The sequence below is a fragment of the Onychomys torridus genome, chromosome 19 (assembly GCF_903995425.1).
Source record: "Onychomys torridus chromosome 19, mOncTor1.1, whole genome shotgun sequence".
Classification (NCBI taxonomy): domain Eukaryota; kingdom Metazoa; phylum Chordata; class Mammalia; order Rodentia; family Cricetidae; genus Onychomys; species Onychomys torridus.
The window spans coordinates 45,713,728-45,731,557 of NC_050461.1; the positions used below are offsets into that span (position 1 = coordinate 45,713,728).

General features: G+C 40.5%; 1 protein-coding gene across 4 annotated transcripts in view; it reads left to right on the forward strand.

Moving 5' to 3' along the window:
• Positions 1-17,830, forward strand: part of Tab2 (TGF-beta activated kinase 1 (MAP3K7) binding protein 2) — a 55,468-nt gene that overhangs the window by 25,309 nt on the left and 12,329 nt on the right. For all 4 annotated transcript variants that reach the window (XM_036168757.1, XM_036168755.1, XM_036168759.1 and 1 more), the window contains 2 exons: positions 7,903-8,090; positions 12,460-13,960. In XM_036168757.1, coding sequence (XP_036024650.1) covers positions 7,989-8,090; positions 12,460-13,960 — 1,603 coding nt within the window. In that variant the 5' untranslated portion in view covers positions 7,903-7,988. The remainder of the gene's footprint in view (positions 1-7,902; positions 8,091-12,459; positions 13,961-17,830) is intronic.

Below are 17,830 nucleotides of genomic sequence, written 5' to 3' on the forward strand. Positions count from 1 at the left end.
AACCACATGACCTCCTCATCACTGCCTGTCTATACAGACCTCCAGGTCTTCGATGGTTGGTATTGAGATTAAAGGCGTGTGTCTCCGCTGGCTGTATCCTTGAACACACAGATCTGCCCAGCTCTGCCTTCCAAGTGCTGGGATTAAAGGTGTGCACCACCACCGCCCGGCTTCTGCTCTGGCTTACTCTGACCCCAAAGCAACTTTATTAACATACAAATAAAATCACATTTCAGTACAAATAAAATATCACCATAATGTAGGGTATGTGTAGATTATATTTTAAAAAATGCCCTTTTTTTTTTTTTTTTTTTATAAGATTCTTGAGCATCTGTTCATTCCAGTGTCTTGAGGGGTTGAGAGTGGAAGGTCCTGAACTAATAATCTTTTTGGCTATTGAAGAACAAGTATAATATAAAATATCATAATAGAGCTATAAACTCATGTGATGGGCTTGGAAGTACCAGAGGGAATTACCTTTGTGAAGAAGGCTGTCTACTGAGCATTGAAAGACTCGATTTTAGCAGGAATATTGTTAAGGTCTGTGTCCTAAACCCTACAAGAAGAAGTAGTCCAGTGTGCTGGGAATAGTGGGGTTTATTGAGAGATAGAGCTGTGTTAGACATGTCTCAGATGTGAAGTGCGGAGTTTGGACTTGGTCTAGTAGGCAATGGGATTCATTGAAGACTTCTTAGAACTAACTATGAATGTAAGTCAGTCCTTGGGAAAGGCTGGAGTACACTGAGTGTTGAGTTAATGTTGGAGACTGGGCAGGAGTAAGCCTAATAAAAGACAGCATCCATAGCTGTGTCAGGGACTTGAAATGAGGGTTACTTGTGATTCCCTTTTATCTTCACTGTAGGAATATTATGAGAAGTGACTAAAATAATACCAATTAGCATTTAGTATAGGACCTTGGTGCATAGTAAATGCTGAACCACAGTAATTACACTGTAAGCTCAGGGAAGGTAATATCTTTTGTCCACCTTTGCATGTGATAGCTTTCCATAAAGAAGTTGTTTACAGCTTACAGAAGAGGCAGGTCATAATTTTTCACCCAAAGGCTAACTCAAGGGGAACTGTTTACTCAAACTAAGTAAGTTGTACTCATCTACCTGCAAGTTTAACTGATTAAAAGAAAGGTAAGGAGTAATTAGAGTTCCTCAGTAAACTCCTGAAGCTTCATTCAGATGCGCGAGATGGCCAGTTGGGACTGAGTTTCCCTTTTATTTGGAGACTTTATTAAGATTGCCTTCATATATTTTAGGAAGTTTCCATACCACTCCTCAGATGCCCTCAGTTCTAGGTGTCTCTTTCCAAATTCCCTCACCCTCCCTCCCTGATCCTCCCATTCCAGTCCTCCCTTCCCGATCTAGTTCACTCATGAAATCTGTTTGCTTCCCCTTCCAGGGAGATCCATGTCTCTGTCGCCCACCCCCTCCTGCCCCCCCCCTGTCCCTCCTCTATACCTAACTTCTCTGGGTCTATAGATTGTAACTTGATTGTCATTTACTCAATGGCTAGTATCCACATAAAAGCAAATATATACCATATTTATCTTTCAGTGTCTGGGTTACCTCACTCAGTATGATTCTCTTTCTAGTTCGTTCCATTTGCCTACAAATTTCATGGTATCGTTTTTAACAGCTGTGTAACACTCCATTGTGTAAATGTTTTCTTTATCTGTTTTTATGTTGAGGGACATCTAGGTTCTTTCCAGTTTCTGGCTGTTGTGACTAGAGCAGCAGTGAGCATGGTTGAGAAAATGTCCTTGTGGTGGGGTGCTCGTCCTTTGGGTGTGCCCAAGAGTGGAGAATACAGATTCTTTAAAAAGAAGAAGAAGAAGAGGAGGAGAAGGAGGGGGAGGGGGAGGAGGGGGAGGAGGAGGGGGGGAAAGAAACAAAGCTAGGAAGCTGGGTATGGCCACACATGCTGTAATCATAGCCCTCAGAGACTGAGGCAGGAGGGACATGAGTTTGATGCCAGCCTGGCCTACATGGAGAAACTCTTTATAACCCAAAATGAAAGCAAGCAAGCAAGAAAGATCACAAAATTGAAACTACATCTTTTTTAAAAATGCCTTCAAACCCTTCCCTGTGCATTTATTTTTTTAATCTCTTTAAAGGTTATATATTTTGACTTTTTGTATTGAGGGCTTTATAATATATGTGGATTCTGTGTCTTGATATTTTCCACCAGCTTCTTATATATAGTAATTTGGATGTCTTATTCTACTAAGACAAAGACTCACAATCTTCCTTAATGTGGCTATGCAAGAATGTGTTTCTCCTTGAAGGTAGTTGTTTGGAGTGAAGGGGGGGGGGGGCTGAGATTGCGCAGGTAAAGGCAGGCACTTGTCAGAGATCCACATTAGTGGAAAGAGCAACCCACTCCTAAAAGTCAGCCTCTGACCATCATGGGTTAACAGATTAGCATTTAACTTCATAAATTGTATCAAGTTAATTTGTTTCTTACAGATGTTTATGGTTATAAGACCAAAACATGAGTTTTTCTAATATTCTTGTTTTCTTTTCGCCTCTTTTTTAACTATAAGAATTTGTTAACATGCTTAGTCGCTGTTTTCCTTCAAAGGTGGTATTTATGATCAGGGTAGATACCTGAAAGATGACAGTGTGAGGGAACATTGGAAAGTAACTTTGTTTCCATACTCAAATGCTGAAGTATTGCAGATACTGAGGTATGAAGTGGAAAATACACACAAGCTAGTCACTTACATAATATGTTGTCTCAGATTTATTGTACTTTTCTTAATCCATAGAAAATGGCAGCATCCACCACAGAAACCACAAAACATATTTTCCAAGTGTGGCTGACTTGCACATTCCTTTAAGAAGAACTTGTAACTTAACTAGTAAGGCATAAGAAATGGCCAGCATTTATATTCTGGAGGCAGTGCATTAAATGAAGAAATTGGGAAGGTTTCCTTCCTTTTTTTTTTTTTTTTTCCACACACCTCCACCCTTGTTTTTCAAGATCGGGTTTCTCTGGAACTTGTTCAGTAAATCAGGCTGACCTCAAACTCAGATCTACCTGTCTCTTGCTTCAAGTGATAGGATTTTAGGAAGGTTTCTTTTTAAAAGAGAGGGTATAAATCATTCTATACCGACTGTTAGTGTTTATTGTTTTTTTGGGGGAAAAATTAATTATTCTGGGCTTGTAAAGTTGTCTAGTTTTGGTAATACTTAATTGCTCTCTTCAAGTTATTAAAGATATTAAAGATAGATTAGGCCATAATAGATAACTTAAAATAATTAGCATTTAGATGACTGGTTTGTTACATTTGTTGTCTCAGCAGTTAATTGATTTTACAATGTGACTCCATACAAATTCTATGACACAGTTAATGCTGAAAAGTGTTTATAATCTTTTTTTATATTTTTTTTGTTTGGCTGGGCTTGGTTTTGTTTTGAGACAAGTTCTCTTTACATAGCCCTGATTATCCTAGAACTTACTACATAGACCAGGCTGGCCTCCAACGCACAGAGATCTGCCTGCCTCTATCTCCCAAGGGCTAGGATTAAAGGTATGCACTACCATGCCTGGCAGTTCTTATTTTTATCTTAAATGGTAATAATATTTTAATTTCAGATTTTTAGTTGAATAGCTGTAATTCTTTTATTTCTATCATAGAAAAATATTAACATATTTTGAGGTTGTTGTTAAAATTATAACCTCATATTTCAAGAAATAAAATTCCAATAAGTTGTTAGAAAAATAATGTTGATGGCCTGGGCATGGTGGCTCACCCCTTTAATCCCAGCACTCATGAGGCAGAGGCAAGTAAAGTTGAGTTGGTGGCCACCCTGGTCTTTATAGAGAGTTCTAAGCCAGCCAGGGTGGCTTAGTGAGAACTGTCTGGATAAGAAAGGGAAACATAATCAACTATCTGTTGTTGCCTACCTGGCCTATATTATTGCAACAGTGTAAAAAGTATTTGAATAGAAGTTATGCTTAAATAATAAGATTCTATCTTAAGTTGGAAATCTTGAAGACGAAAAGATTTTATACCATCCTTTACCTTTAAAGGATGGTAACCTCATCTAACTATTCCAACTGCACATCAGTCTTCCTTACAGTTACAGACATTATTTCAGAGTAACTCACTGAAGTCTGCTAATGTCAGCCAGTCCACAGAAGCTCCATGAAACTGCCCTAGGAGAGAGCAGCTTTCTGCCTTCCCTTTGGACACCCTGGAGAGGTTACTGTTTCAGTAGCTGGTAAAGTCAGAGGAGTTTTGACAGGTATCTAGTTCTGTTCCCATTCTTGCTCCTAAAAATCACTCTGAATTAGAAAAGTACCCCTTCCTAAACCAGCACAGAACTGGTAGGGAAAACAGGAGATTAGAGATAATAGCTCTCAAAAACTGTAGTCATAAACATTTTTAAAAGCTAAGACTCTTTTTAAAAGATAGTGCAGTTTTATTCATGTTAAAAAGTCAAGGAATGTATGTAAATCTTCTAATAAATATTGACCTTTACCTCGAACAAGACCTGACATTTGCCTGTGGAAGTGAGCTTGATGAGGCAGTGAACAAAGAGTTCTGGAAGCAAAAGAAACTGACAGAGGCGGTGGCCGCCCTCGTTCATAGTACGCAGAGGCCAGGGCTGCTCAGCATTGGAGCTGTGCCCTCAGGGACTTGCTGTGTTCTTGTGTGCACCTTCCCTCAGCCAGATGAGGGGTTTGTTTTAGTTACTTAGTGTTTCTCCCAATGAAATTGTAGCAGAACACACTTAATGTTCAAATAATTGTCTAATACATCAATTATGTTAGGACAGATTTATCACTTCAAAGTAGAGATGGTACAACCAAACTGATTTCTAGCTGAAGACAAGGGAAAATTTGAACTTGAGAAGTTAGGTAGTTAGAGTAGCCTTCAAAACTAGATGTATTCTGATCTTTAGAAATTTAGCGCAAAGTGTGTGTGTGTGTGTGTGTGTGTGTGTGTGTGTGTAAGTGCAGTGCCCAAAAAGGGGTCACATCCTCTTGAGCTAAAGTGACAGGTTGTTATGAGCTGTCCCAGCTTCAGTCCTGGGAACTGGACTTGGGTCCTCTGAGTTAGCAGTACACATTCTTAACAAATAGCCGTCTCCACATCCCCACCATACACTTTAAAGTACTTATTATACAGCAGTAAATATGATAATGTCACCACTGTGAAACCATGAAACTGATGTTAATACGGTTCACCTTTGATACACTTTATCAGTTGTCAAAATGAGACCAGTTAAAGAAACGTACAGAAACCTACGTGGTAACTGCTGTGATGTCAAAAGCACTGTAGCGGACGGAGTTCTATGAACTGGGAAGTTCAGCATCCTCCCATAGGAAATAGAATCTTCCAGAATAAGTTTGTTAAAGTATCTTGGTTTTTCACACCGAAATTAAGTGAATGCCATTTGTTTGGGTTTTTTATAATTTAATCCTCTACAAGGGCATTAAAATTAGTTGCCTGGTATTTATTTATTTATTTACTTATTTAAGGTAGGAAGATTTTGAGTTTCAGGGCAGCCTAGGGCTACATAGTGAGTTCAATACCAGCCTGGGTCTCAAAAACTAAAACAAAGCACATTGTATCATCTATCTACTGACCTCCAGTGTTTCTAATAAGTAGCACTCAGGTGGACGTGATAGCTCACCCCTTTAACATCAGAACTCAGAAGGCTGAGGCAGGAGGATTGCCCCAAGTTCAAGACAGCCTTGGGCTAAAGAGTGAGCCTTGTCTGTAAATGTGCTGTTCCTTTGGCTATGGGTGCCATTTCTGGGTGTGTTAAGATCTCTTTCCATGGTTTATACAGTTAGACATGTTGGGCTTCTGCATGGTTTTCCTTAAATCTATAAATGTGTATCTTTTACTAACTTGGGAAATTTTTAGGCTAAATTCCATCAGGTTTGTTTTTACCCACTAATGTGTCCTGTTTTCTGATCACTAATTACCAGTACTTTAAAGCTTTTGTTACCACCTGCTGGGCCCTGAGGGCCTGGAAGCCCCCATTCCCACTCATCACTCTCACTGTCTTCCGATTGTCTTCAGAGTCACTGACTTCCTGCAGTAGACAAGTATGTCTCATGAATTGTTTGTTTCAGATGTTCTAGCTCTTAAATAGAAAATTATTATGTGCAAATTTCACATATATATAATAATTCTGTTTTTTTCCTGAGAAGTCCAAGTATATTTGCCATTACATTCATGGGCATAATTAAATACCTACTTTTAAATCTATGTTGCTAATTTCAGTAGCCAAGTCATTTTGGGTTTGTTCTTCATTGGTTGCCTTTTTTCTTGAGTATGAATTGGTTTTTCCTGTTTATGGATTTTAATCATTTGGGATGTGATTAAGGACAGGAATGACATGTAGAAAGTCTGGATTCTTTTGTGTTCCCCCAGTGGATAAGCGTGCTTGGTTTGTTCTAAGGGACAGGTAACTTGGCTGAACCCAAACTATAAACCCTGGAATCTCAGATGGGTTATTTTAACCTTAGCCTGGCTGCTCAGAGTGAATCTCATATGTGTAGTTCAGAGATCTAACTAATGCACAGAGTGTATACAAGATTAGGCTTCTGACTTACGGTCCTCTTTTTCTATGAACCACTCTGTCCTGTCTGTGCATTTGAAGAATGTTTCTCATCTGTGTCCTCATTATCTGGAAAAGCAGGTCAGGAGTAACATGGCTGTGCATGCTTTAATAATGGAATAAATAAATTAGAATTTGTTTTTGTTCTTCGTCTTTTTAATTAATGGTGTTTCTCATGTATGTGTTTATTTGCCCATCTCTAATGTTGTGTGTAAATTATTTTTTTCCAAGTCTAAATCATTTGAAATGTTTTAGAAACTATAATGTGGAAAGAAACTTCATAATAAAACTTTCATCCTATGAATGTTGCATGTTTTGTGAATCTAGAATGATCTAATCTTGGGAATACAATAGTTAACTTTAGAGTTCTTAATCCTCTGGATATCACTTACAAAAGTTACAGAGGGAAAATGGAGTATGCGTATATGATTTTTTAACATAGGAAGAATGGTCAGGGACAGTGTCTTTGAGTGAGTGCCATCTGATGAGTGGCTTTGAGGAAGTAAAGACAGCCTTCAAGTATTTGAGGAGGAAATATCAGAGGAAGAGCAGTAAGTCCAAAAGCCTTACAGGATGGCTGGCTTCTTGAGAAGATACCAGAAGCCTATTAGCAACTGAGGAATCAAGGACTGTGGTAGGAAATGAATTTAGAGGGTGTACCAAAAGTCCTTGGGGTGTGCCATTTTGAGCCACAGGGGTTGGGGGTAGATACTTTTGTGTATTTTTCATGAAGATTGCTTACGGGGAAGGACTGTGGGTGTGAAAGGCATGGGTACTGAAACAGAGTGGAGGTGGAGAAGAGACCATCAGGAGACGTGGAGTAATAGCTAAGGTGGATTAAGGTGGCTCAGACAAAAGCCATACAGGTGAGACAGAATTGTCAGGTACAAAATACTTTATTTTTGCAAATGAAGACAATCAACTTAGTGGTAGATAACCATGGCAGGAGAGAAAAACCCCTGTGTGAGTGACACAGTGGAGAACTGAAGTAGGAAAGACCAACTAGGTGTAAAGCTGACTACAGTTTTAGATAACACCATACGTGGTCTTTTATAGAGAGCAGCATTTTCGGGTTCTTAGGGTGCCTAAGGCTCTCTGTGGTTCCAGCTTTTCCTTAATATGGAGAAGGTAGATCATTTCAAAATTTGCTGTTAGAGATGGTAGTATGTAAGCTATATGGAAATCATTAAGCCTAAATAACACTTTCATGGTTATATTGTTAGGTACATACCCTTTTATACTGTAATTATAAATCCACAGCAGTATTCATTCTAAAATCAGTTCTCATTAAAATTTTTTTCTTTCACAGAAAATGCTTGGACAGAAGAGATGAGTACTAATTCCACTCAGGCCTAGAATTGCCTATTAAGATAGTCCTGAGCAGGCGACACACGAATGGCCCAAGGAAGCCACCAAATTGATTTTCAGGTTTTACATGACCTGCGACAAAAATTCCCTGAAGTACCTGAAGTTGTTGTATCCAGGTGCATGTTACAGGTTAGTGTTCAATGATTTCTAGATTTATTGACAAAAAATACTAATTATAATCTATTAGTTATTATGTTTTTTAATTTATTAGTCTGATGTTTTTTAGATATTGGAGGAAACCTTTGACTTTGTTCCTGTGCTGCAATGAAAAGAAATGATCTTGGGTGTCTCATAGTAATGTGGCCTGTGGCAGGCAGAGTGGGGCCTCAGTACTTGCCTGGAATAGAGGCTTGTCTGGTGCATAGGTAGGAGAGTGGACTGCAATCTGAACGTAGAAGCACTGATGGCTGCTAGCTGTGCTCTTGCTCCTTTTTCCTCATCTTCTTGTCAGGTTTTTCAAACCCCAGGTCTTTGTGTGAAAATGAGGGAAAGTCATCAAGGAGTCAGAAGGCTTGTTCTTCTATTGATTTGGTACTTCAGGCGTTTGTCAAAACCCTGTTTGCATGTCGGTTCCTTATCTCTGACTTGAGGAATTTGTATGACAGTGCGTAAGTTCCCAATTGTAAAGGAAAACGTGTTTTATATTTCTAAGTTTATTTTATATGTTTTCCAACTAATCTCTCCAATTTCTGCATTGTTATTAGTATACAAAAATTCTAGAAGTAGTCATTCTAAATATTACTAAATATTTAGTAATGGTTATAGCTGGCCATTTATTTAACCTGGAAAAATTTTCTATCAAAAGAATTCTGGGGATCCTTCACACATACTTACAAATTGGACAAGTTACTTTTAAAATTTGATAATATATGAAGTTTTTTAGCAAGTCTATATTTCATAGTGACTACATATATTTTGTCCATACCCTTTCTTTTATCTGTATTTTTAATTGGTCTATATGCCTCTAGCCTTAACCTAGTTTGGGTCCCACCAATCTATCTTACTTTGTAGATGAAGATATTGCTGTTTCTTGGCCTTTTAGCTAAGATAAGTGTAAATACATATATGCCTTAAAATTTTTCCCCTCATGTTCTTCAAGGTAAATTTTGGGTGTCTTGACTAGAGTACAATAATCTGTGGTCTGGAATTACAGTTTACTCGATATCCTGATGTCTTACCTGGTTCCTGTTACAGTGGTTAAGCATTCATGAGTCCATGTTTTGATGATTACCAACAATAACATCTTTGGCCCTTATTTTTTACTACTTTACTGTTAAGGGAGAATAAAAATCTCCAGAAAAGTATAATCCAGGTAAACTAACTAATAGGATATGAGACTCACACTTCTTAAAAGAGAGACAGTAGTGAAAGTTCCCCATTATAAGTATTTGGCAAGCGAGTCAGTAGTTCATATTTATCAATGTAGAGTGTAACGGGAGAAGGAAGGTAAGAAATGTAACCATTCTTAGTCTGTGGCTGCAATGAAGACCCAGACCAAACGTGACCTGCGGAGGAAAGGGTTTAATTTCATCTTACACTTCAGGCCACAGTCTATCCCTGCAGGAACTCGAGGGAGGAACTCTAGGCAGGAACTGAAGCAGAAGCCATGGAGGAGCAGTACTAACTGGCTTGTTCCGTTTGCTTTCTTAAGCACCTGTGACTGGCCACCTTCCCAGGGCTGGTACCAACATCAGTCGTCAATCAAGAAATGCCCCATAGACTTGCCTACAGGCCAGTCTGTTGGATTTAGTTCCTCAGTTGAGATTCCCTCCCCTAGATATGTCTAGGTTTGTGTCAAAGTTTTAAGAAGGTGGGAAAAGAGCAGAGATGGGATGGGGGTGGGGCAGTGTAAGCCATCCCTTAGAACCCAAGTGTAACTTTTCAAATAAAGTAGAAGGTAGAATTGTGTAGGAAAATAAAGCTATACTAAGGGTGTTCAGAGAGTCATTGAAAAGCTAGTAGGAAAATAATGTAGGTTAACAAATTTCACGACTTGATGTTGAAAGAACTATCTAGAACACTTATTCATAGCTCAGTGATACACACCACACACACACACACACACACACACACACACACCTGTTTTTGGTTTTGGTGTTTTTGTTTTGTTTTGTTTGAGACAAGGTTTCTCTGTGTAGTCCACCTGGCCTCCACCTGCCTCTGCCTCCTGAGTACTGGGATTAAAGGCATGAGCCACCACTGCCCAATACTCAGTGATATTTTAAAACCTATTAACTGGGAATGAAATATAGTCTTTTTATAGAACAAGATAAAGAAGACCTCTAATGTATACTTCAGTGTAATCTTGATGCATTGAGAAAACAAGCCAAGCATTTCAGAAGCAAAGTGCTGGGCAAAACAAAACGAACAAACAAAAAAACCCCACATTTTTCACTTACTGTTTGTCCATTTCTTGTTCAAATGGTATAGACTATCCTTCCTTCCTTCCTTCCTTCCTTCCTCCCTCCCTCCCTCCCTCCCTCCCTCCCTCCCTCCCTCCCTCCCTCCCTCCCTCCCTCCCTCCCTCCCTCCCTCCCTCCCTTCCTTTCCTTTTATTTTACACCCCAGCTGTAGTTACCTCTCCCTCCTCTATTTCTGTTCAGGAAAGGGCAGGTCTCCCATGGGCATCTACAAAACACAGCACATCAAGTTGCAGTAAGACTAAACACTACAAGGACTATCATTTCTTAATGAATCTGGGGGAATTTTCATCAGCCTGCTTGGAGACATTTTAACACCATTGATTTTTCTCTGGCTCCTAATCTTCAGTTCTCCAATTTCCCCCCTCTGTGTTGGTTGGTCTCTTGTTATTCATGTCTATTATCAGATGTTTATTATTGCCTGTCTTCTCACTCACTGCTTTGCCAAAAGCGTGAATAGAATTGTCTTCCCAAAACACTCTTTGGTTTTTCGAGACAGGGTTTCTCTGTAGCTTTGGAGTCTGGCCTGGTACTCACTCTGTGGACCAGGCTGGCCTTGAACTCAGAGATCGCCTGTCTCAGCCTCCCTCCTGCCAAGATTAAAGGCGTGTACTACCACTGCCTGACCCCAAAATACTCTTTTGTCTTTACTTCTCTGTTTGTCTGTCTTCAGTGGCTTTCTCACTTGCTTAATAAAGAACAAACTGTAGTGTCTTATTTTTGTTTTTTAATCCTCCATTACTTAATCCCAGTCTTCTTTGTAACCATATGTTTCACGAAGTTTCCAAATGTGACTCTTCACGCCAGTTAAACTTGCTTATTCACTTTGTTTGGAACATGGCTCAGCTAACTCTCACAGTTATGCCATTCTCTTCACCAAGAACTCTGGAGATCTCGGATAGTTTTGTTTTAGTTTGAGGAAGGCTATTTGTCAGCTTTCTCCTCCTCTAAATTGTATGTGCCCTGTGAATCATCAAGTGTACCTACCTCAGTCTGGTGGGTGTGTGTGTGTGTGTGTGTGTGTGTGTGTGTGTGTGTGTGTGTGTGTATGTACGTGTACATGAATGGATATAAGTGCTCATGTGTCTAGGAGGTTGTGTACAACTGTGCACATATAGAGGCCTGAGGGGAACCTCGAGTATTTTTTCTCTGGAGCTTTCCTTGCCATTTTTTGAAACGGGATCACTGAGCTAATTGGGTTTTGCTCTAATGTACATGTGTTTAGGGCTGGCCATTTGGAACTGGGGGCACTCATCTCTGAAGAAGACTGGGTCTCCCTCTCTCAACAGCCATCAGTTGCCTATAGCTCCTCATCTAGGAGTGGCCTTGTGCAGTACCCCGTTCACATTGGCATGTTGACTGGTGTTCTCACTGTGCACATCGTCTTATGTAGGCAGCCATGTTGTTCTGGTTTCCTGGTGTAGCGTCCCTGTCATGTCTCCCACAGTCTTAGCATCCCCTCTCCCGTGGTGTGAGGAGGCTTGTGCCCTAGAAGTGCCAACTGGTGCTGGGCACCTCAGCCTTGTTGTCTGCCTTTTCACCACTTGTGCATTTCTGTGACGGGCTCTGTTGTTGCAAAAGAACCTGCTCTGATGAGAGGTGAGAGCTGCTCTGATGAGAGGTGAGAGCTGCACCTCTGTGGCTGGGGTGTGAATGTTTAGAATCTAGCTGGAGTGTTGAAATCAGCTAGACGTCCTTGGCCCTGGAGAACTGACTGCTGCCATTTCCCAAAACTGTCCTCCTGATTGACAGGCTCTATGATGAGTATTTGTGGGTAATTTATGACTGATGATGTGCTACTTTATTTAAAAACACTTCGTTTTGGGTTTTGCTTTTTTCTGTTTTGTTCTTCTGGAATGGGTTTATATTTATCTGCTATTCCTCAGTTTTCCCATTATACTAATAGTGAGAATTAATCATTCAAACATACACATAAAATAGTTCTCAGATCAAAAGACGTAAGTCTCTGATAATTGTGTTACACATTCACTTGTTAGTTATGGAGTATTTCTGTGGTGATGATAGTCTGTGTTCACTTCTTGTGACTAAGATTGACCTGTTCTCATTTTGCTCTGTAGAATAATAACAACCTGGATGCCTGCTGTGCTGTTCTCTCTCAGGAGAGTACAAGGTATCTTTATGGTGAAGGAGACCTGAATTTTTCAGATGAGTCTGGAATTTCCGGTCTGCGAAATCACATGACTTCTCTCAACTTGGACTTGCAGTCACAGAATGTTTACCACCATGGAAGAGAAGGAAGTAGAGTGAATGGAAGTCGGACTTTGACACACAGTGTTAGCGATGGACAGCTTCAAGGTGGGCAGTCCAGTAACGAGCTGTTTCAGCAGGAGCCACAGACAGCTCCAGCTCAAGTTCCTCAAGGCTTTAATGTCTTTGGAATGCCCAGCGCGTCTGGTGCTTCAAATTCAACACCACACCTTGGATTTCACCTGGGCAGCAAAGGAACGTCAAACCTCTCTCAACAGACTCCCAGGTTTAATCCTATTATGGTAACTTTAGCCCCAAACATACAGACTGGCCGTAGTACCCCTACGTCTTTGCATATACATGGTGTACCTCCACCTGTGCTTAACAGTCCACAGGGAAATTCTATCTATATTAGGCCTTATATTACAACTCCTAGTGGTACAGCTCGGCAGACACAGCAGCATTCTGGCTGGGTATCTCAGTTGAATCCCATTAACTCTCAGCAAGCCTATCAGCCTTCGCAGCCTGCTCCTTGGACTACTTATCCTACATCCAGTCCTTTGCCACATACCTCAACCCAGCAGCCAAATCAGCAGGGCCATCAGACCTCTCATGTCTACATGCCTATCAGTTCGCCAACTACTCCACAACCACCAACAATTCATTCATCTGGTAGCTCACAGTCTTCTGCCCATAGCCAATATAACATTCAGAATATTTCAACAGGACCTCGAAAAAACCAGATCGAAATCAAACTTGAACCCCCACAAAGAAACAGTTCTTCAAAATTACGTTCTTCTGGACCTCGAACTGCCAGCACTTCCTCGTTGGTCAACAGCCAGACCTTAAATAGAAATCAGCCCACTGTTTACATAGCTGCCAGTCCCCCAAGTACTGAGGAGATGATCTCCCGTAGCCAACCTAAGGTCTATATTTCAGCCAATGCCGCCACAGGAGATGAGCAGGGCATGCGGAACCAACCTACACTCTTCATATCCACAAACTCTGGGCCATCTGCGGCCTCCAGGAACATGTCTGGGCAAGTGAGCATGGGCCCTGCCTTCATCCATCACCACCCTCCCAAAAGCCGAGTATTAGGAAGTAACTCTGCAACATCTCCTCGAGTGGTGGTCACTCAACCCAACACAAAATATACTTTCAAAATTACGGTTTCTCCCAATAAACCGCCTGCAGTTTCCCCAGGGGTGGTGTCCCCTACCTTTGAACTCACAAATCTTCTCAATCATCCTGACCATTATGTAGAAACAGAGAATATTCAGCACCTCACGGACCCTACTTTAGCTCATGTGGATAGAATCAGTGAAGCACGGAAATTGAGTATGGGATCTGATGATGCTGCCTATACGCAAGGTAATGCTAATGTTGAAGGAGGGACCGTCCCTCCTTTCCGGTTCTCCTGTAAATGCTGTCGCTGTTGGACCTGTGGTGTCACAACAGGAATGGGCATCGGCGTGCCTTCTCTGCTGTTCCGTTGCAGTACTAGCCTTGTTAAACTACGTGCTCTGCTACTGGGGCTGGATCCCTGACCCAACTGCCATCTTTAAATGTCTCAATGTTATTTTAATATTTGAAAATATTCATATAAATTTTAATTTCAATTTTATGATCATATAATCTGGAGTTTTATAGTAATATTATTAGCTCTTCAGAATATCAATTTAGGCTTGTTTGTTTTAAAGTATTTTTTAAAGTGTGTTTTGTTTTATGTGTATGAATAGTGTTTTGCCTGCCTGTATGTATATCTGTATAGCATGTACTTGCCTGGTTCCCATAGAGGTCATCAGATCCCCTGTACCTGAAGTTAAGGATGCTTGTAAGCCACCACATGAGTGCTGGGAACGGAACCCAGGTCCACTGCAAGAACAAGAAGTGCTCTGACCCACTGAGCCATCTCTCTAGCCCCTCATCCTTTGCCGATACACTGGCTTTATAACTAAGTTTCTTAGAGGGGTCTGACTCTTGGTCTTATTTTGTTTTAAACCGATACATACTAAGTGACTCTTCATCTATGCTAGGCTGTGGCGTTTTCCAATTCTATAGAGATGTCAGAACATCAGATGCCCAGGGCCTGGCTTAAATTCACAGTTAGCATCTTGGTATAGTGAGCTGACACACATGTACTGTAGAGGTCTGCAGATGACTGTTTGTACTAGAAGTTCTATGAAAACTGATGCTACCCCAATACCTGTGACTAACTGGAGCTGTTCTTCTTTACTTGGAGCAGAGCCTGAGTTTCTGTAGATTACTAACTTTCCCACCAACACTAGGTTCTCCCCTCCTGGAGAATGTCAGGCTAGGATCTGCTGATTCTTAAATATAGAACAACATTTTTATAAAGATAAAGTATGATAATAGAATTTTTTAAACAAAGTAGACATTCATTCTTATTTCACTGGACATTATAAATACTAAAGTGATTTGTATTTAACTTAAGAAAACAAACTGTTCCTGAAACGTACTATCTACAGGTTTGTTTTTCTTCCCATTCTCTCTAGAATCTACTCCAGTCTGGTTTTCCCAGTGCAGTCACCCAGAACTACTCTCTAGGTCTTGGTGGTGGCATTGTTACACACTCAGTAGACGACACCGTTGAACCTTGGCCTTCTTTCTCTGGAGACGAGCCTCCCTCTTCTCTCTGGACCTTGTGTACCCCACTTCTGGTGTCCTCGCCGTCTTCCTGTGCTGGCTCTCCCCATCTCTGAGCCTCACCTCTTCACTCTTCTGCTTTGGGCCTGGTGAGCTCAGTCACCTAGTGCAGTTCTTCACCTCTCTCCTGTTGCTGTGTGTTCTTTGAGTGGTCTCCTTTGGTCTCTTGATTTTGTTTGTTTGTTTAGACAAGGTAGTCCTCTGTAGTCCAGCTCTGCCCAAGACAAATTCCTCCTGCCTCAGTTTCCCAAGTACGACCAGGCCCAGCTCTGGCCTCTTGATTTTAAATAACATTTTATATACTCATGACCCCAAATTGGTACCCTAAACAGACTTCTTTCCTGAGTTCAAGGCACTTTATCTGCACAATGGTCCCTGTATTGGACTATTCCATGGGGTTCTCAGACTTACTGAATCCTAAAACAGCTTCTGGCCTTCCCACCAGTTTATTCTCCCTTAGGCAGTTATATAGTCCCTGTTCTCATGAATGCCACCACCTCTGAGATGAGTGCAGTAGCACGCCCACTCTCACCCTGGCCTCCTGTGGTCTACACGCAGCTCAGCAGCCAGAGGGATGCTGATCAAAACTGCATCAGACCCTGTGACTGTGCAGGCGGCAACAGCTGTCGAGGAAGTCTCTTTCACAGTAAAAGCTCTCAAGCCATGTGTGCCTGCCAGCCCTCCTCGTCTACTTTTTGACGTTACTTTTATTAAAGTTTTTGTTACATTTATTTAGAGTATGAGTACGTGTTTATGTGTGTGTATGTTCACACATGCATGCTTATGTACATGCATGTGTGGGTAGGAATGTATTGCTACAGCATTTGAGTGGAGGTCAAGGACACACTCTAAGTTGGTTTTTCTCCTTCTGCCTTCACATGGTTTGGGGGATCAGTCTCCATTTATCAAGTTATCAGTGTCAAGTGCTTTACCCACTGAACCATCTTGCTGGCCTGCTCTCTCCCTTCAGTCACTACCCTCCTGATTGAGACCATCAGAGAGAATAGCTTCTGAGCAGCAGGGACACCACCTCATCCTCTCCCCAGAGTGGCATGCCTTTAGTAGGGCTAGCCACTCTGATAGATGAAGAGAATAAAATATTTCCTCATTCAGACCAGTTTTCATGGTGGAAAAAATTATACGTGTTAGAAAAGCCAGGCTCAGCAAAGTATTACAGCTGCCAAAATGATTTCTCGATCTTCCTCCTCCAGAAACCTCTCCAAAGAGTGGTTGAGATAGCAAAATAAAATGTTATTTTAATAATACTTAGTGTCCTGTCTCTGCTTATACCTGTGATTCTATTGTCCTATTAATAGTACCAGAAGTTTTGATCTTGTTAAGCAGCAGCCTTGACTGAACCTAAAATAGATATTCAAGTTAGAAAAATTAGGAGTTGAAAGAAGTTTATCAGTTTTTGTGTTTCTCCTTCCTTGTCATTTTTCATCAGTACATCCTTCACCAGTACAAATCGTAGCACTCCTATTTGAGATTGTGATACCAATGAAGTGATCTTTGTTTCAAAAGGAAATCTAATTTAAATTAGTTACAATTTTTAAATCGGTACTTGATTTAATTTTGTGAGCTGCTGTTTAGAATTGTCTCCTATAGAACTTAGTTTTAAATTGTTTATTGTAATCGTGTTATTAAATTATCTCAGTAACTAGAAATTGACACCAAGCTGCTTTCTGGTTCACTTTTTCTGTTGGTTGTTTTTTCAAATGAGTCTCTTACCTGTTGACTCTTCCCTCTCTTTTATGGGAACTACTTTTTAATTTGGCATCAGTCTTAGACTTAAAAGAGACTCTTAAGTATGCCGAATTCTAGACCCAGGATTATCCAGAGCACTTGCCTGTCCAGCACCGTGATGGAGGAGCTCCAGCAATTGCAAGGCCATTATTGCTGCCTCCTGAGGGCACAGCCCATCTTTGGAGAGCTCTGCTTCACAACTGGTGTCTTAGAGCATTATAGAAGTTATATGCAAATCATTAAAAAGGCCTGACCCCCCCCCAAAAAAAAAGATAAAGTAAATATGTCTCCACCTCTAACCATTTGACTATTTAATATAATTTTTATTAGCCTTTTAATCTTTCTCATTATAGTCACTCATATATATAAATATACATACATATGACTATATATACATACATATAAGCACATTTTTAGTATATGCTATATGCATATGGATATCTGTAAGCACATCAATTAGATAATCACATCTAACCACATATTGGTAAATTGAACCTGTCGGGATTTCATCAGTATTGCAGAAATACAGACTTTTTTATTCACTAAACAAGCCAGCATTACAGCTATATATGTAATGTTTACATGGTATTAGCTATTATAACAAATAACCCAGAGCCTATTTAAAGGACATATAGGATGTGCTTATATGCAAATATTAACTTTTTTTTGGAGACAGGGCCTTTCTGTGATCCCTAAATAAGTTTGAATTCATGGTCTTCCTGCCTCATACTCTGTGTCATTACAGATTAGCTGGTAGGCTCTGTTCTGTATCATCCCCACCCAAGAACCAGATAGGAACAAGTTCCATCTCTGCTCCATGACAAGAGA